Source organism: Cebus imitator, unplaced genomic scaffold, assembly GCF_001604975.1.
Source record: "Cebus imitator isolate Cc_AM_T3 unplaced genomic scaffold, Cebus_imitator-1.0 Scaffold51, whole genome shotgun sequence".
In the NCBI taxonomy this organism is placed as follows: domain Eukaryota; kingdom Metazoa; phylum Chordata; class Mammalia; order Primates; family Cebidae; genus Cebus; species Cebus imitator.
In genome coordinates, this window is record NW_016107366.1 from 9,189,074 (window position 1) to 9,209,111 (window position 20,038).

The window sequence follows — 20,038 nt, forward strand, 5'->3', positions numbered from 1 at the left end:
CGCCCCCGAGCTGCTGCTTCCTGCATGGCTTGGTATACAGGATGTACTTACATAGTCACTGGAAGAATGAGTGGATGAACCTGTAGCTGAGAAATCATGGTGGAAAACATGGAACCCCAGAGTTTCAGCCTTTTATTGAAGCTTACAATTTCACTGGACTTTTGGCCCCAAATTAAAAAATGCAAATTAAGAAAAGTATTGGCAGGGAGAGGTGACCACTGTACCCTGGAGACCAAAGTTAGGCAGAGCATGGCAGGCAAGTGAGGGGTCCCAGCTGCAGCTGGCAGTACCTTGGCCAAAGATGCCCAGGGAGCAGATTTGTCTGAGCTCCCTGAGCAGGGACAGCCCCAGGCAGCTAGAAGTTAACACACAACTTAACTTTATGGGTGTGGTGGAATCCAAGCCACTGGTCCCATGGGCAAATCTCTCTCATGCTTGGTCAGATTCCACTTTGGAGAAAATGAGCTCACGTGACAGGATGGCCTGAGGGGTGGTGAGGGAACACAGGTGCTAATGGTAACAGGCCGATGAACACTCACCACTGGCACCAGGGTGGAGCTCAGCTGACTGGACACTAACTCCATTATCAGGACTGGTATCTCCTGCTCCTGGGGCCAGGCTGTGCCATTCAACTGCTCATGGCCATCAGGACATTCAGCCTCCATCCTCTCCTCCATCAGGCCCCTACCTGTGGCGTCAGGCCTGGTCCTCACTATTTGGTGGCTATGATGCAGGACTCTCAACCCTCTTTTGGAACAGTGTTGCATCAAGCAAGGGAGAATGTTCTTCTAGAGGGGCAGGAAAGGAAGAGAGGTCCACATGCTTCTCTCACTCTAAGATGGCAGGAAAGGTCCATGGTGCACTCCACTCTCCACAGATGGGTTGGGTCATAGCATCCGAGAAGCTGTCATGGTGACGAAGTCCTCGAAGCTGAGCCGAATGTTGCCTTGTACAGCTGTGTCCTTCTCCCGGAAGGCCTCTGTCAGCACCTGCAGCTGGGTGCACACCTGGATGAAGCGGTCAAGCTGCATGGCAGGATTGGCAGAGCGTGGGCAGTAGCGGGAGACCAGAAGCTGGGTGAACTGGGGGCTCAGGTTGTAGCCCATTTGGGACAGAGCTGGAGAAGAGGGGCACACAGACCAGACACACAAAAACCTACCATAAGCACCTCCATCAATCAGCAATACTGAAGCACGGCAGTTCAGGGGACTTCGAGAGGATGGGCACAGAAGCATAAAAAGGGCAGACACGTCCCAAGGGTCTGTCCAAGATGTCAGGTGCACAAGGGCCCTGTCTGGATGCTCCCCTTAGCTGGAAGCCCCTCATCCCTCTTTCCCCAAATCCCCATTATTGTCTCTTCGACTGAGGCTCATGGGATTCCAGAGATGACAACAGACTACCTGCAATCATCTCTGAGCCCCCAGACCACCTTGCCTAGGGCAGACATCAGACGCTGCACAGCAGAGGTAGGAGGACCCGCTCTGGAGTCGGTCCCTGGGCAAGTTGCTTAGCCTCACTATCCCTGTTTCATCATCTCTAAAATGGGGCTAATACTTAACTTGTAGGTTCTAGTAAGGATTAAAAGGGTGATCATGTAAAGCACGTAGCACAGTGACTAGCATGTAAAAAGCACTCGGTAAGTGCTATTTTGATAAAGTCACCACCACTCTGAGGTCTCTTAGAGCATGCTGTCTCTCCACTGGGATGCTTCCTTGCTTCCTCTGCTCAGAACTTACCAGGCCAGGCTAAAACCTCAGCTCTCCATTTGCTATGCAGGCCCTTGAGCAGGTTACCTACACTAAACCTCAGTTTTCTCATCTTTAAAAGAGAGAAAACAAGGGATTCTTCATCAAAAGGTGTGGAATTATAAATTGCACATGGGAAGAATGAATCACATAAACGTACTACAAATAGCAAGCATTTAGTAAGTAACAGTTTTGTTGTGGTTAGTATCACCCCTACCAACATCTATGACAAAAGCCGCGGAGAGCAGGTGATCAGTATCGGTCATCTCCCCTCCCCTCTACTGGGGGCAGATGTGGTGCGCTCACTCCTGCCCACAGTCCTCCTTAGTCTAACTGAAATCCATAGCCTGGGCAAAGGATTAGACTCTCCAGGGAGCGCTTCCTCCCTCCTGGGTGGCAAGGCTCCCTCTCGGGTCCTCCCCCCAACATCTTACTAACCTGCCTGAGCCCAAGCTGCAGCCTCCAGCCCTACAAAGTCAGTTTAGAACTAGGCCTGGGGCTCTGGCCTCAGGTCATCTTCCCCAACTGCAACTTTTAAAGTGCTCAGGGTCTTTTAAAGTACAACTTTTAAAGTTGGAAAAGAAACTGCCCACTAGCAGAGGTGGCAACAGACCCATCTTTCTGAGCCCTGTTCAGGGCTCTTTCCATTCAACATGCTAGGAACTGGAGAGGAAAGAGCCACCCAAGCAACACGCACTGGTCCTGTAGTCCTTAAGGTGCCAAGTTTCTGTTCTTAAAGGTCCCTGTGGCTGGGGCCATCTCATCCGGAATTCTGGGAGTCCTATCACCAGGGGGTGCAGCCCTGATTTTGGCCTCAGATGTTTCCTTGCCCTGGATCTTGGCTCAGTGCCCCAGCTGGGTCACAGAAGGGGTGAGGGATGCAGGCCTGCACTGAGATCAGCATTCTGTAGTGCAGGTGGACATTCAGTAACAAGAGGGGAACCCCTTGTTGTACCTTAGGGTGTAAACAGAATAGTCTAGCTCTGCCCCGCCCATCATGCCCCAGCCATGGCCCGCACCTTGCTGCAGCTCTGTGTAGCTAATGGAGCCCGAGCGGTCCCGGTCATACTGCTGGAAGAGGTTCTTCCACTGCTGGATGAATTTCCACAGGGCTGAGAAGCCGTAGACATCGATGCGGCCTGACTTAGTCTTGTCAAACATGTCTGAAGGTGAGAAGGGGAAGGAAGGGAGGAAGGCTTCAAGACTGAAGCAAGGGCCCCAAGCAGGCCTCACTGAGGCAGCCCTTCTCCCCACGCTGGAGTAGGCGACTTCACAGAACCAAGGCCTAAGGCCCAGATGCCTGCACCTGAGACACTCACATCAAGCGTTGCACTGGCCTCCTCCCCTGGCCACCATTAGCCCCACCCCATCCAGAACTGCATTTTCTCTGCAGGCTTGGCACCTGGCCCTCCCTGCTATTTTCTACCAGGAGAGGGAGTGCCATTCTGCAGAAGAGGAAACTGGTTAGCCTGTAACTAGGCAGGGTCTAGAACATAAGTAAGATCTTAGCAAAACAGCTCTCAGTCTAGAGAATCCCACCCTGAACCCAGCTTCCTCCTCGCAGTCCTTCCTGGTCAATGGATTTCTCCTCAGAATGTCTACCCGCCCACCTACTGCCCACTATCAGGTAGCTCTGCCCCAGCTCGGGCCCATGGGCAAGGCGGAGACTCACTTATCATCATGAGGCAGGTCTCATCATTGAACGAGGACCAATTGCAGTTGACCAGGGCTTGCTTCAGCTCCTTCATGGAGATATAGCCACTGTGATCGGAGTCCACTGACTGGAACCAGGAGTAAGCCTCAGGATCCACATTGGGAGGGGCGCCACCTGGAGGAAGGGGTGTGAAGGCCATCAACAGAAAGGCTGGGAAGGGCCAGCCTGGGTAAATTCCTGGCTCAGGTTTTTCCTACCCACAAAGCCTCACAAATTCACTTACCCTGCCTTTCATCAAGTTGACATTCTTACTCTGATGGAAGAGGAACTTCAGTGAAAATTCATGAGTATTTGCAGTTGACTGTTCCATGAGTCCTCTGGAGTTCTTGTATAGTGTTCCAGCCACTACTCTAAATGATTTTATGTTTTTAAGGAACAGGGACCCATATCCCTGTAGCATTTCAAGAATTCTCTGGAAAAGGTGAGCTGAGAGATGGGGGAATGGGAGGTAGACAGAAGTGTAGAAGCTGGTAAGTCTACCTTAGGACACTGAGTTGACTGGCCACAACAGGGGCCCCTTCACACAAGGACAGCCATGGGTAGTTGTGGAGGATGGAGACCACTGCCTAGTACCAAAGCCCAGTAAGAACAGAGGGGAAAGATGTGCCTGACTTAGGGATTAGACTGACCTCCTTGGATGGGAAAAATCCGGGCAGATTCTACCCATCTTCCTAAAACATCAGTGTCACAGGGGAGCAAGGGCCACAGACCCGAGGCAGAAGAGTTTCTATAACATGTTTGATCTGTGCAGTTTGTATAGAAGAGCTCAGGCTTTGGAATCAAAGTAGACCTAGATTTAAACACTGGATCTGATCCTTACTAGCTTATGTGACTTATGGCAAAATGTGTAATCTTCCGAGTAATGATTTCCACATTTCTAAAACAAGAGCATTTCCTCAGGATTGTTGTGATGATTAAATGAGGTAACAGCAAAATAAAATCCTTAGCAAAGAGCCTGGAATGTGTGCATGCCGAGATATCTGCACAGAGAAACGGATATTTAAACTGAGTTTCTCCCCATGGTAGGCTACATTATCATCTCCTGGCCAATAATCTACAGCAGGAGACACAGTCTGCACACCCACAGACGTATCAATATGGTACAAAATGGCTTAAAAGGCCAGTTCAATAATCTAATTATTGCTAGATTATTTGCTAATCTCCCCTTCCCTGTAAGAGCATTGTACATCCTCTCCCACTGCCTGGTGGCTTGCAGAGGGGCATCCATTCCCATCCTGCTGATGTCAGGCTTGATCGGGGGTGCTCTGGCCGAAAGAATGCGAGTGGACAAGACATACAGTATTTCAGAGAAGAAGCTTTAAGAGGCATTGTGCTTTACTACTGGCTCACCTGCTCTTTCTCTCTGCCACAAAGATAACATATCCCAAACAGGAGCTGCTCCTTCAGCATGGATGCCAGAATGAAAAGACACACAAACAGAAACTCAAGAGCCAACTAACAGCTGCTGGCATATAAGCAAAAGTAAGTAAGCGTGAGCAAGCAATACAGATAAATGCTTGCCACAAAACTAACTGACAGAATTCTCATTTTGAGGACACACACTGAAGCTGGAAGCAAGATGCTAAGGTGCCAGAGACCAGGCTGCCTGCCCATCCACAGGGAGGACAAGGGCTGGTCATGGATAACTCAGAACCACGTCAGATGTACCCAGGGCCCAAGATCACTACTTACCCTGTCCATAAGGCCCGGGCTGCTGGGCACCGTAGGAATTTGGAGGTGGCTGACCATAGGGGCCCCCTGGAGCTGCACCACCATATGGTCCTCCTGGAGTTCCAGAGGGGAACATCCCAGGATTGGGGTGTCCATAGGGCCCTCCACCAGCTGGTGGTCCATAAGGTCCTCCAGGGGCAGGACCCTCATAGCCACCACCAGGGGGTAGCCCGCTGCCATACTGCCCTCCACTACTGGGGGGTCCAGGGTAGTAGCTACCCGGAGGGGCTCCTGGCGCTTGTCCTGCAGCTCCTGGGCAGCCCTGCAGGAAGAGCAAGATATCAGTCAGAATGACGAGGCCAGAAACTATGCAGAGTATGGCACTTTACAGCCCTAAAGCACTTCTACCACTACCCTTTCAACTGATCCTATAGGTAGGAATGGAATTAAGATCTCACTTCAGATATGGGCAAACTGAGGCTCCCAGAGGAGGAACAGGTTACCCAAAGTCACACCGCCAATAACCTGCAGAGTCAGGGTGGAATCCTGCTCTCCTAGCTCTCCTTTCCTGCACACCAACGGGCTCCACAAGGGCTGGGATCATGTCTGGTTTGTCACTTTATCCCCAGCTCCTAGTGTATAATGGATGCTCAGTAAATATTTCCTGTAGGAATGAATAGGCAGGTGAATCAAAAAGAATTCTAAATGCCCATCCTGTGGTACCCCCATCTCTATTTGCTCTATCTGCAGAACTCACAAGGCAAATGCAGTCTCTAACACACACCCCCGACCCTCATCAGTCACCAACAACGTATCTATAGCATGGATTCATTCACAGCATGTCTTCCTTACCCAGTGGTAGATCCTGATGTAAAAACATTTCCCTATCCTCACTCACAACTCCGTGAGGCAGGCAGGGGAGACCCATTTCCTAAGGTAATACGATACAATGGTTTAAAAGGCCAGTTCAACAGCCAGGCATGGTGGCTCACACCTGTAATCCCGGCACTTTGGAAGGCTGAGGCGGGCAGATCACCTGAGTCCAGGAGTTGAAGACAAGCCTGGGCAACATGGCAAAATACCATCTCTACTAAAAAAATAAAATAAAATAAAAAATTGAGGCTGGGCACAATGGCTCACGCCTGTAATCCCAGCACTTTGGGAGGCCAAGGCAGGTGGATCATGAGGTCAAGAGATCGAGACCATCCTGGCCAACACAGTGAAACTCCATCTCTACTAAAAATACAAAAAAAAAAAAATTAGCTGGGCATAGTGACGTGCGCCTGTAGTCCCAGCTACTAGGGGGGCTAAGGCAGAAGAATCACTTGAACCAGGGAGGCAGAGGTTGCAGTGAGCTGAGATTTTGCCACCACTCCAGCCTAGTGACAGAGCAAGACTCAAAAAAACAAACAAAACAAACAAAAATTATCTGGGCGTGGTGGCGTATATCTATAGTCCCAGTGACTCGAGAAGCAAAGGTGGGAGGATCACCTGAGCCTGGCGGGGGGTCGAGACTTACAGTGAGCCATGATCGTACCACTGTACTCCAGCCTGGGTGACAGAGTAAGACCCGGTCTCAAGGATTAAAACCCAAAAGCTCATAGAAATGTACACTAAAAAGAGTGAACTTTACTATACTCAAAAAAAAAAAAAAGAAAGAAAAAGGAAAAAAAAAAAACAACAATCAGTTCACAACAATCAGTTCAAGAGTTCAAGTTCAGTGTCTGCCACTTACTAACTGGACTGACTTAATCCTCTCTAAGCCTCAATATTTTCTGCTGTAAAATGGGAATAATAATAGTAGCTACCTCTCAGGGTGGTATGTGAATGAAATGAGGCCAGCTATGTGAAGCACTCTGACACAGGGCCTGGCACAGAGTAAGCACTCAATAAACATTAACTACTAATAACAGCCTCCTACAGAGGACAAGACTCAAGGAAAGTCACACACAGGCTGTGTGGAAGGGCTGGGACCAGAACCTGGATCTCTTGGCTCTAAGTCCAGGGCATCTGTGCATTAGAGCATACATGGGGGCATTCCCTCTTATCCATCTTCCCACACCAATAGCCAAGGATCCCTGAGGCTTGGCATGTTCCGCTCCATCTCCTTAAATGGCTAGCACAGGACCCAGCAGAGCAGAGCCCCAATACATCTGCAGACAAGCTGAGCTCAAGGGCACAGAGGGCAGCTGGGAAGAGCTCTGAAGACAGAACCATCTAGACATGTTCTAAATCAACCTATAAGTGTAACAGTGGCCAACCCACTGAGGGCCTGGGCTTTCTCTTTTTATTGTGTTTGATAGCTTCTAAGACAATTACTCTTAAGGCTAATTGGAGGCATGGGGTTTTTTGGGAGGAGAACAGGAAGCAGGCCCTGCCACCTCCCCCAATCAGCACTCCTTGGGAGCTTCTCCCTAGAAGCCGTCAAAGCTGCTAGCAAGACTCCTTCACAGACAAGAATGGCTCAGACAGATCTCAATTTAAAACTCTGCTCCCATCAGCTGAGTTCATGACTGTGGGCCTGAGGCTTCATCTCTCTGAGCCTGCTTCCTCACAAATAGAACAATCCCTTCTTCGTTGGACTGTTCTGCAGATTACAAGAAATAAATGCAGCAAAATTCTGTTAGTTTAATTTTTAACTAAAGAATCAAATCTTTTTATAACCAACCTGGGCAACACAGTAAGATCCTGCCTCTACAAAAAATTTTTAAAAATCAGCTGGGCGTCGTGGTCCACCTGTAGTCCCTGCTACTCAGGAGGCTAAAGTCGGAGGATCACTTGAGCCCCAGAGCTGGAGGCTACAGTGAGCTGTGATGGTGCCACAACACTCCAGCCTGAGTAACAGAGCGAGACCCTGTCACAAAAAGAGAGAGAGAGACAGAGAGAGAAAGAAAGAATCCTTTGATAAAATAAAACTAATACAAGAAAGTTGCTCTGGCTGAAGTAAGGTGGGGCTCTAGAGCCCCAACCATATGAAGCCCCCTCCCTTGCTAGATTCTGAGGGGCTCTGAAGAACCCTCATAGTGACTGAAAAGACAGTCGGAAAACCACTCACCTAAGAAAAATAGTTTTTACAACAGTGCTTGGCATAAAGCAAATGACCAATAAGTCACAGCTGCTATTGTTACAACTATATTCAAGACTATCATCAGCAAAGTCCTGGGCCAGGTCCATTGTGGGCAGTGGGGTATAAAGGAGAGTGAAGCAATCTGAAGGAGCTCACAGTTAACAGGACTTAATATGGAGACACTGTGTCATGTCTAACAAAACAGCACAAGGAAAACAGGTGTTTGAGATGGAGACACAAGTCATGTGCCATAGGACTGCAAAGGAAGGAGGAGAAATCAGGGTGTGTTTCCTTGAGAGCGGCATTTGAGCTAGGACTTAAAGAATGAACAAGATTCCCAAGGGGTTGGAGAGGTGTGACAAAAGAAACATCCAGAAGACCAGGCATTTAACCTAACACCCTCATTTTACAGGTGGGGGAGGGAGCATACCAAGTCATGCCATGAGCTGGCAGCAGAGACAAGGCTGGACTGCTCTCTTGCACCCAATGACTCCCTATGCCTCCTGCTACAATGCTCCTTCCTTAAGTAGTAGGGCTCAGGATGCTGGCATAGGATGGAAAGGGAGTGGGGACTCTGCAGAATCTGGGCACACCCAAAGAACAGGCCAGAAGTAGCTGCCTCACTGTAAGTCCTGTGAGCAAAGCTATAAACTGTACTTGGCGCCTAGGAAAACCCACCTAGAAAACCAGCTAGGAAGCACCCCCAAGCTAACAAAGCAGGTGCTGCCAGGCAGGTTTTCTGCCCTTCTTGCTATCACATTCCAGATGCCCACTGCAGTCTGGAGACAATTAAACCCTTTCTTTTCTGTCCTGCATTAAAGACCTCCTGTGTAGTTTAGAAAGCACTCAAACACACAAACACTACTGGCAGAATCTTGCCAACAGCCTCCTAACAGAAAAAAGGAAGATGTTAGTTGGCCTCTTTTTCAGATGAAGAAACTGAGGCACAGAGCTGTTAAATGACTTCATTCAGCACATATTTTCAGAGTAATGATATTGTACTAGGCTCTGTGGTAGGCCGGAGGTCATAACTAAATGGGGTCCTGCACTTGAGGAGCCCACAGATAATTACGATACAATCTGATCAGTGTCATCAGAAAAATCTACTTATGTGATATAAAGGAAGCTTAGATGGAGGAATTTGTGCTGTGTGTAGAATGAATAAATGAACATGTGAAGTAGGTCAAGGAAGGTTTCCTGGAGGAAGTGGCAGTGATACTGGAATTAGTCCTGGAAGGATGCATAGACATTCTCCAAAAGGCAGGCAGGGAAGGACACTCCAGACAGGAGAAAAAAGACAAAGGCACAGACTTATGAATGAGCATAGTGCATTCAGGGAATGAGTTAAACTGCAGAGGCAAGAATGCAGTGCGAGCCCAGAAAGGCAGGCCCTTTATACACTCCTTGACCAAGCACCTCTCCCACTCCAGTTCAGTTAGCTGTGAGTTATCAGTGTCTCAGAGCAGTTTCAATCTGATCTGTCTAGCATCTCCCCCACCCAACAGTAAGCCCCCCAGGGGCAGAAACTGGGCCTCATTCCTCATGGTACCCCAGGGCCCAGGACAGTGCCTGGCACCTGCAAGCCTCCGTAAATATTTGAACAAATGAACATCACTCTAAAGAGTTTGGTTTGGGCTTTATGCTGCAGAAAACAGAGCACCACAGAAGGGTTTCCAATAGGAGAGGAGCGTGATCAGAGCCTTGTTGAGAGAAGTAAGCAGTGGCGGTGTGGAGGATGAGCTAGTGAGGGAGGCAGCAGCTCTGGTGCTGGGCAGGCAGGGCAGGAACCAGACGGCACACTTGGGGATGAAGAGAATGGAATGGATTCTGAAGCTATTTGAGAGACAGACCAGACATGACTTGGTGACTAATTAGATTAGCAAAGGGATGGAGAGGGTGTTAGGAAAGTGTTTAGAATGACTCAGGTTTCTAGCTTACACAAGATGAAGGAGGTGGAGCCAACTGAGAGAATCCAGGCTACACAGGAAGTTTGGGGAAGATGAGTTGGTCCCTGCCTCACAGAGGGTCACCAAGTGTCACTGAGCTGTTAGCAAAGGTCTGAACCAGAAATGAAAAACAGAGTCCCTGACTCCATGTTCTTTTACACTACTCCCTGCTGCCAGCCCTTTTTTAGCATTTTTCCCAGAGTATTTCAAACTGATAAACACAAGTTTGTGAAGGGGGTAAAACAGGAAGAGTTCAGTAACTGCAGCTTCTGAAGCAACACAGAAAAAAGGCTACACCTGATGCCCTGGGGGACTGGGGGCAATGAACATTTATTGAGGCTCTGCTAGGTGCTTCCAGTTCAATCAGCTCTCACTGACCCTCAGTCTTGTGAGGTAAGCACCATCATCTCCATTTTGCAGATGAGAACATTAAGGGGCAGAAAGCTGAATGACATGCCCGAGATCATGCAGCTAGAATGGGCGAGGTGGGATTCAAGTCAGGGTCTGCGTGACTCTACACTACCCCCTTTCTGTTTGTTCACTCGATACACGAGTGAGTGCATAGCATGTGTCTGTGCGACGGACTGTGCTAAATGTCTTTGTCAAATATAATGAATTTCTACCGTGGACAGAGGTAGAGAGGGAAGGCTGGCTTAGGTGATCTCTCAGAACTTTCAAGCCCAGAAATCAAGGAGTCTCAGAAAAATGTCATTCTTTTTCGTCCCAGCACCTCAACCCAGTTTGAGAGCCACGGTTTGGAAGATACCCAAAAGGCTCTCCAGTCCAACCTCTCAGTTCATAATGGAGTCTCTGTGGCACCACCGGGAATGTCTACTTGCACTCCCACAAGCAGTAGGGGGCTCACCTCCTCCCAGACAACCCACTCAGAAAGTCCTGTATCTTTTTTTCCAGTTCTGAGGACTCACTCTTCTACCCTCAAGACCCTTGTGAAGTTCAAAGATATCAAAGGCTGTTCCAAGCTGAGCCCTGATGACAAACAGGGGAGGGACCATTGCAAAGACAGGTTTGCACCCCAGAACTACCCTACAAGTATCCACGGGAGGAGGCAGGAAGCCCAAACTAAGGGGTGAAACAATCACAAGACAAAGGGAATGGTTCAAGCATTCACCAGCAGAGCCACTGCAAATAGGAGAGAAGCATGCAGCCAATAAACAATGAGCAAGGACTGTCCCCAGCCTTCAGTTACCACCTCTGTGCTCACACTTCCAAATCTTTCTCTCCAGCTTCATCACTCCTGAGCTACAGACCCACATATCTAGCAGCCTCCCGGACCTTCCCTCCAAACCTACGCCTCCCTGTGTTCTCATCGCAGTGAATGGAGCTCCATTCCACCTCATCATCCAAACTGAAAGCCTTAGTGCCCTCCCGGGAACCTCCTCTTTCCTCCCCTCTGTCACCTCACTTAGGCACCAGGTTTTTTCAACTCTACCTCCCAAGTGTTTCTCCGGTCTTCTCTACCAGGTCACAGTTCTCGTTAGCCTAGATTACTCAATAGCTTCACAACTGGTATACATGCCTCCTGTCTCTCCTGCTTCAATCCTTTCTCACAGCACCCCGAGGTAAACGCTCCAAAGCACAAATGGGACAACACTTCGCTGGCTCCCTCACTACTCTCAGAATGAAGTCACACTCCCCGGAAAGGCATACAAGGCCCTTTGGGATCTGGCCCTTGCTTACCTTTCTAGTCTATTTCTTACCCCTTTCCCCCACATCACTACAACTACACTGAACTTCTTCAAGTCCCTACAGAATACTATGCAGTCTTACTTGCTTCCTGGGCTTTGTGCAGCTATTTCCTCTGCTGGAATCATTCCTTTCTTCACTCAGCTAACTTCTACCAGTGATTCCGTTTTTGGCTTAAATATCACCTCTTTTAAAAAGTCTTGATGCACCCCTAGACTGAGTTAGGTATCTCACTCTCCCACGCTGTCCTAGTACCGAACACTTACTCCCATTTCATACTTATCACATTGCCTCTTCAACCTACATAACTGCATTACTCCTCCACTTGGGAGTATTTCACATGCCCAACACCATACCAAGCACTTTAAAATACAAAAAATTAGCTGGGCGTGGTGGTGTGTGCCTGTAATCCCAGTTACTTGGGAGGCTGAGGCAGGAGAATCTCATGAACCTGGAAGGCGGAGGTTGCAGTGAGCCAAGATGGTGCCATTGCACTCCAGCCTGGGTGATAGAGCGAGACTCCGTCTCAAAAAAAAAAAAATTGTCTTAAAAAAAAAAATTAAAAGATAGAAATAAAAAAAAAAGAAGGAAAAACTGAGTCTCAGACTTTTGCAACAAACTTCTGCAAGGGAGTGGCAAAGCAGGGATTTGAAGCCAAATCTCTGTGGCCTCAGAGACTAAGCTCTTAAGCACTGAAATCCACCAGCAGGTGCCCCCACAGGACCCAAGGGTGCTTGAATTTTACCACTCCAACACCCAGTCCCGGTCTGGGTACCCTGGACTGGAATCAGTGGAAAATTACAGGAATTTGGACTCCTAACACTAGGCTGGAATCCTCCAAAGCTATGTAGTGGGTGGAGGGGAGGCAGCACTGACTGAGATGCTTTAAACAACCCGTTTCCTTTCTTAGAACACCTGAGACCAGGAGGCGGCCAAGGGTATGGTAGGAAAAAAAGCACCATTTCTTTTTCTATTCCAGATTCCTCTCCCTGTGTTCCTTTTCAGTATTTCACTCCAAGAATAGCCCAGGCAGCAAGGCATGATGAGAGCAGTCACGGCAGCAGGAGCTGCCACCAGACACTGGCATGTACCAGGCACTAGCAACGTGCCAGGCTCCCTGCATTTCAACCTCATTTTAGCCCTTTTCACAGATATTATTTCTCCTTATAAAGGTGAGAAAGGTGAGGCTCGGAGCCCTTAGTTTGTCTAAGGGTATATAACTAAGTAATACAGCTAGAATTCTAGCACAGTTCTGTCTAACTTGTCATTGCTTTTAGAATGCAAACAAATCGTCCCTAATGCTTATTAGCTTATTAACATGTAGATTCCTGGGTACAGAACAGGTCTGAAGTGGGACCCAAAAGTGCGCTTTCTTTTTTTTTTGAGACGGAGTTTCGCTCTTGTTACCCAGGCTGGAGTGCAATGGTGCGATCTCGGCTCACCGCAACCTCCACCTCCTGGGTTCAGGCAATTCTCCTGCCTCAGCCTCCTAAGTAGCTGGGATTACAGGCACGCGCCACCATGCCCAGCTAATTTTTTGTAGTTTTAGTAGAGACGGGGTTTCACCCTGTTGACCAGGATGGTCTCGATCTCTTGACCTAGTGATCCACCCGCCTCGGCCTCCCAAAGTGCTGGGATTACAGGCGTGAGCCACCGCGCCCGGCCAAGTGCACTTTCTTAAACAAACTCTCAGGTGACTCTGAGGCAGAAGACCAACCACTGGGAAACAAGGCACTATGGATGTTTTCTCAGCCTGTGTTCCTCAGAAATACCAGAGTCACAAAAAGTGACCAGACATCTGAAAAGAAAGAGGGGACAGGGAGTTTCTGTGGTTAAACACGTTTAAGAAATACTGCCTATTATATTCCTTTCTGGAAGATTTACAATGTACATTAGCAAATTAGAATTTTTGAGCTGGGCACGGTGGCTCAAGCCTGTAATCCCAGCACTTTGGGAGGCCGAGGCGGGTAGATCACAAGGTCAGGAGTTCGAGACCAGCCTGGCCAACACAGTGAACCCTCGTCTCTACTAAAAATAAAACAATTAGCCAGGCGTTGTAGCGCATGCATGTAGTCCTAGCTACTCGGGAGGCTGAGGCAGGAGAATCCCTTGAACCCAGGAGGTGGAGGTTGTGGTGGGCCAAGATCGTGCCATGGCACTCCAGCCTGAGCAGCAGGGCAAAACTCCATCTCAAAAAAAAGAATTTTGAAAATGACTTGTGGTCACCATTATTCAGCTATACTTAACAAGAGTATTTCCAAAACTTTAGTTAACTACAGACTCCTCCTATATTAACAGTATCTATTAACATCTCACAAGACTCAGCAAGTGGAACGGAGTTTAGAACACAACGGCTATGTTACAATGCCTCCTAACTCCAGCCCGCACAGGCCTCTCTTTCCTATCTCTCTCTAAGAATGCAATGAGAGAAGCCCTAGGCCCTGGTCATGACCTCACCCTCACTTACTACGTATGACCTTTGAGAAGCCACTTAATCTCTTTGGGTTTGTTCCTTAGCAGTAAATGAGGGATAATAATACCTGCATGCCAATAGGGCCTTCATGATAAGGATAATGGAGGTCCAAATACTGTGTAACCGGTACAAGACTGCACTTCCTGGAAGGGCTGTTACATCTTTTGGCATGTGACTATACTCATTTGAGCACTATGTAATATACCAATAGAACTTGTTTTCCCACTTTTTCTGCATGGGTTTCATCTTCTAAATACCTGTATGGTGGCAGGCCTCTGTGGGCTTCATTTCCTCCTCTGTAAAATGAGGTTTCATCTTCTAAATACCTGTGTGATGGCAGGCCTCTGTGGGCTTCATTTCCACCTCTGTAAAACGAGGGGACTATTTTGAGGACCCTCTGGGCACTGGCCTTTTAGAAGTCTAGGAAAATCAAAATGCTGAAGGGCAACACATGTTACACCTTATCATATACCAAATGCTTCATAAGCCTCACCTCCTTCCTCTCCACAGCAGCTTTATAAGGCAGCCCCTATTATTCGGCCCTATTTTACAGGAAGAAACTTGGACTCAGAACGGCAAAATATTCAAGGGCTCACAACTATTTAGAGCCAAGATGTGAACCTACCTCTGACTCCAAACTGCACTTAAACACCCTACTATCACCCAACAAAGAATTCTGGCCACAGAATCACCTTGCTGTGGTATTCCTGGCTGAATCAAGATGGGCTGGGGAATAGGCATCTAAAGACAGCCCGGGTTCTGACCTTGGCCCTGCTGGCTAACTGCCTGGTGACTTCAGGTAAGTTCTGTGTCTTCTCGGGGTTCACTTTCCTAAAAGCGACATGGAGATGTTGAACTAAGTCAGCAGTCAAACCAGCTCACTTGTGGCGCCTGCTACAACCAGAGTTTCCTGATGAATGTGATGCAGTGTTGGGGTGGGTCAGGAAGCCTGGAATTTTATCCGACGCCCCAAATGAGAGCGATGGAACCAGAACTCTAAACGTCTGGTCACGGCTGATGGCCCCGCACAAGGCCCCCGTAGGAGCCTTGGGAAAGGCTGTGGAGCCCAGGCCAGGACCAGCCCGGACCTGTGGGGTCCAAGGTCCCCAAATCCTCGCGTGAGCGACGTCAAAGGGGGCGCGACACGACCTCCTAAATGTGCGGTCCTTCATGACGTGAGCCGGGCGCGACCGACGGTTCCTGTTCGGTTCTCTACAGCGCGAGGCCTCGCTGAAGCGAACCCATCGTGAGAATGGCGCAGAGAAAACGGGGAGAAAGAGTCGGGAGGCGCAGGGCCTGCGTTGGGCACGGCCCCTACCTGGATTCGCGGACCCCTCACACACTCACCTGCCGGTAGGGATAGCTGGCCATGGCGATTCTGTCGTCACACGCAGGCAAGGGGTGGGGCTTTCCGCTCTCAAACCCGCCCCTCCCCTCGGCTTTGGGGCTGGACCCGATCTGACTGGACGTCCCAGCCTGTCAATCTTGGCCGACGGAAGTGACGATAGGGGCGGTGGGAGGGTGCCTACCCGAGAGATTAGGAGAGTTAAGTGCCTGATGGAGTTTCCGGAAGTTTTGGTGGCTGTACCGGCGCTAGTGTTACTACCTTTCCTGATCTGGAGTGGGCCTAAGCCGTGGTTAGGTTTGGATAGGGTGTTGCTGTGGTAGCCATGTTATAACCTGGCAAATGGGACGCATGATAGTGACGTAGAGTGGCGTCTCCCCCGTTTCCGCAAAGGAGAGCAGGGGTGGGGGGAGGAGAGGAGAGGCGGCGGCCAGGCGGTTGCCCTGACAACGGGGATAATGTTTGTTTTATCACTTTCTAACTGTATCACCTTAGGCATGATTTTTTTTTTTTTTTTAATTTCCAACTTTTAAGATCAGGATATATGTGCAGGATGTGGTTTGTGACGTAGGTAAATGTGTGCCAGGGTGGTTTGTTGCACAGATCATCCCATCTTCTATTTATTAAGCCCAGCATCCATTAGCTATCCTTCCTGATGCTCTCCCTCCTCCCACCTCCCCGCACCCCAGTGTGTGTCTGTGTGCTCTCCTCATTCAGCTCCCACTTGTAAGTGAGAACATGCAGTGTTTGGTTTTCTGTTTCTGTGTTAGTTTGCTGAGGATAATGGCTTCCAATTCCATCCATGTCCCTGCATAGGACATGATCTTGTTCCTTTTTATGGCTGCATAGTATTCCATGGCATATATGCACCATATTTTACTTAGGCAAGTTATTTAACCTCTCTGGGTTTCAGTTTTCTTAGCTGACAGTAACAAATATGTAAATTTGAAAATTAGCTTACCGTACCTGCTCATACCCCAAACTTAGGTTCAAACCACTCCTTTCACCTGGACCAGCAGCCCTCCCATCTCCAGTCCTGCAAGGCTCAGTTCCACTTCCATTCTCCACCTAACCTTCCCACATTCTCCTTAGCTCCAGTTAGCCACTCTCTCTTGCCACTCTCCCTTTGCACTTGGTACTGTCACTGTGCTATATTCCAGCCTACCGTGTATAGGAGTTTTCTTCTGATGTTTTCCCCAAAACCCATTGCTCTCTCTCTCAGAAAATCCACCCAGTCTCTCAGGACAAAAACCAAAGATCATTCCTGTATGTCCTTTTTTTCTTCACACACTCCCCCACCTCTCTTATCTCCATATGCTCTAATTTAAAAATGTACACATCTGCTCTCTTCTTCCTGTTCACACTGTCACTGTAGTCCAAAACACTATCATCCATGCCTGGATCATTACAATAGCTGATTGACCAATGTTCCTGCTGTTACATGTAAATTTTCTTTTTTCTTTTCTTCTTTTTTTGAGAAAGAATCTCACTCTGTTGCCCAGGTTGGAGTGCAGTGGTGCAATCTCTGCTCATTGTAATCTCCACCTCCCAGACTCAAGCGATTCTTCTGCCTCAGCCTCCCAACTCTCTGGGATTACAGGCACACACCACCATGGCCAACTAATTTTTTTGTATTTCTAGTAGAGAGGGGGTTTCACCATATTGGTCAGGCTGGTCTCGAACTCCTGACCTCAGCTAATCCATCCACCTCAGCCCCCCAAAGTGCTGGGATTACAGGCTTGAGCCACTGCTCCCAGCCTGTTATATGTAAATTTTCAGTGCCGCAAGAGAAGTAGCACTCAAATGTAAATTTTCTCAGCAAGGCAATTTACTTCTATAGAAGGGTGCATCTTACAGATGGAGCAATGGCAAGCGCACACCTAAATACCTGAGTCAGGGGTTCTTATCCCTGACTTAAGTAGTCCCTACTGCTGTGTCATTGCCCTAGTGGCTAGGGTTGGACTGCAAAGTCTAAGCTAATTCCGATTGGCTGTCTTAAAGAGAGCAGGGGTATGAACCAGAGTGGCGGGGTGAGCAGTTTGTTGGGAAAAACGATTATGGAACAGGTAACTAAAGGTAACTCAGGTCAGAGCAGGTGACTGGGGGTGACTCAGGTCAAAGCAGGTGACCAGGGTGAGTCAGGACAGAGAAGGAGACCAGGGGAACAGATGTGAACTACTGATTAGAACTGATGGAAAAGGCGTTTACTGAAAGTACGAGGAAGTTAAACTTTAAAATGGAGGACAAAAAACTGAACATACTGACATGCTGATTATTTGAAGAGAAACTTAGAACTGATTGTATCCAATGCTGCTTTCACTCTTCTCTCCACACTCCATTTACTCCACAGGCAGCCAGAGTGATTATCTTATTCCTCAGCTTCAACTCCCATGGGGGCTTCCCATTACTCTTATAATAAAAGCTAAACTCATCCTAATGACCTTCATGGCCAAACATTCCAGCATCTCCAGCCTCACTTCTTGCTGTTGCTGTCCTCCTTGCCTCATTCCAGCCATGCTGGCCTGGTTGTGCCATTCTTGGAATGTACAGAGCTCATTCCTGGATGTTGGCTTTGGCTGGTCTCTGCCTGCTCATTCCTGCCCCCAGGTCTTTGGATTAGCTCTTCCCTCTATCTGGGACATTCTTCCCTTGACTTTGCACTGGTTGGCTTATTTTCCCTATCATCCAGATTTCAGTTCATGTGTCACCTGGGGTGGGGGGCATTTCTTGACACTGCTTGCCTCCAATGTTCCCATCATCTATCTTATTTTTTCATAATATGTGTCAGTACTTGAATTGTCCAATTTGCTTACATGTGTATTGTAGAATTGTCATTTTCTTTTGTATTCCTCTAACCTCAGCACCTAGAATAGTGCCTAGCATGAATTCAATGTTAGTGGTTTATTATCATCATGTACTGAGCCCTTACTGGGTGCCAGACATTGTGCTGAGTACTATGTGTTGTTTAATTTTCACCACAGTCTTTTGAGGTACATACTATTACCCATTTATAATAAGGAGCTGAGGCTCAGAGAGGTTAAGTGACCTTCCTATTATCAGAAAGATAAATGTGGCCAAACCCAGTGACTTATGCCTGTAATCCCAACACTTTGGGAGGCAGGGAGGAAGATCGCTTGAGCCTAGGAGTTCAAAACCAGCCTGGACAACATGGTGATACCCTGTCTCTACAAAAAATAATTAAAAAAAAAATCAGCCAGGTGTGATGCATGTGTCTGGATCCCAGCCACTCCAGAGGCCACAGTGGGAGGATTGCTTGAGCCCAGGAGATCAAAGCTGCAATGATCTGTGTTTGCACCACTGCACTCCAGCCTGGGCAACAGAGAGATTCTGGGGGTTGGGGGGAAGATAAATGGAGAAATAGGACTGGATCCCAGGTCTGCATTTTTTTTTAACTACTCAGTATTTAATAGTTAGTAGGTCGTGTCTTTATTACCTTTCTAACCCCCTAGTTCAAAAAATATTGGTGGAGTTGAACTTCAAAATTTCAGAAAGGAAGGTGGAGGGTCAAGGGGGTATTTGCTTAGAGAGGGAACAGGGACACTTGGCCTGCAAACTGGAGTCGTGTGACATACACTCATTTATTCCACCAACATATCAGCCCATTGAGTTCCCACCTCTTGCTAGGCGCTGTCCTAGGTGATGAGAATCCAACTCCTGTGAGAGTTATTTGCCCCCATTTCCTTATGCCCAGGAAAGGACTTAGGAGAACTATCTGTGGGAGGTCTGTGCTATTTGGGGGGATAGAGCATCCAAGTCTTTTCTTAGGCAGTCAGGGACTCGCCAAAGCCAACAACCAGGACTATGCCTCTGAGGAGCCACACAGGCCCAGGTATGTTTGTTTTGGAGGGGGCTGGATAAAAGAGAGACCAGGATCTTCCAAAGACTGAAAAACAATCAACTCCTTTCTAAAACCTCAACTACCTTAGGCAGACAGAGGTGGGTGGAGAAGTTCCTGTTATTGTTTCAGTTTCAGCCCCGGGGGAAAGCATGGATTCCAGCCTTTTTTTAGAGCACAGAGCACTTTCCTGAGTTCGTGGAAGCCCTGTGGTTGACCCATTAGAGGTGAGGTAGAGCTTGGTAATGAAAGGCCCATCCACTGAAAAATACTGCCTCCCCTGGAGACACAACCTCCCAGCGGCCACTTGGCTCTGTGCCAAGCTTCTGTATGGCTTACTGAGAAGGAATACCAACACCCACCTAATTATTATGGAATTAATTCTCTTTGATTCCAACTAGATCTAGTTCTGAAATTTAAATTCCAGTTGGATGCTGTGGATCAGAGGATGATTTGCAACTGTCCGCAGAAGCGACTGAGGAATGAGAACAGCAGATGTGGCAATTTGGCCACACTC

General features: G+C 48.3%; 1 protein-coding gene across 2 annotated transcripts; it reads right to left on the reverse strand.

Moving 5' to 3' along the window:
• Window positions 1–111: 111 nt before the first annotated feature.
• Window positions 112–16,030, reverse strand: PEF1 (penta-EF-hand domain containing 1). Of its 2 annotated transcripts, none has more exons than XM_037738247.1 (5): window positions 15,013–15,376; window positions 5,152–5,452; window positions 3,418–3,573; window positions 2,765–2,908; window positions 112–1,117 (listed from the first exon to the last, which is right to left on the reverse strand). In XM_037738247.1, the coding sequence occupies exons 2-5, from the start codon at window positions 5,264–5,266 to the stop codon at window positions 888–890; spliced, it is 645 nt and encodes a 214-aa protein (XP_037594175.1). In that variant the 5' UTR covers window positions 5,267–5,452; window positions 15,013–15,376; the 3' UTR covers window positions 112–887. The 2 variants fall into 2 exon arrangements, with proteins under 2 accessions (XP_037594175.1, XP_017383372.1); XM_017527883.2 differs by lacking the exon at window positions 15,013–15,376 and adding an exon at window positions 15,668–16,030 and having other exon boundaries at window positions 113–1,117.
• Window positions 16,031–20,038: the final 4,008 nt, after the last annotated feature.

Excerpts from the sequence above, each read along its gene's own strand:
- PEF1 (XM_017527883.2), bottom strand. The coding sequence starts at position 15,691 with ATGGCCAGCTATCCCTACCGGCAG. Across the intron at positions 5,453-15,667 it reads CCAGCTATCCCTACCGGCAG|GGCTGCCCAGGAGCTGCAGG; the intron begins GTGAGTGTGTGA and ends CTCTTCCTGCAG. Across the intron at positions 3,574-5,151 it reads GCCCGGGCCTTATGGACAGG|GTGGCGCCCCTCCCAATGTG; the intron begins GTAAGTAGTGAT and ends CCCTTCCTCCAG.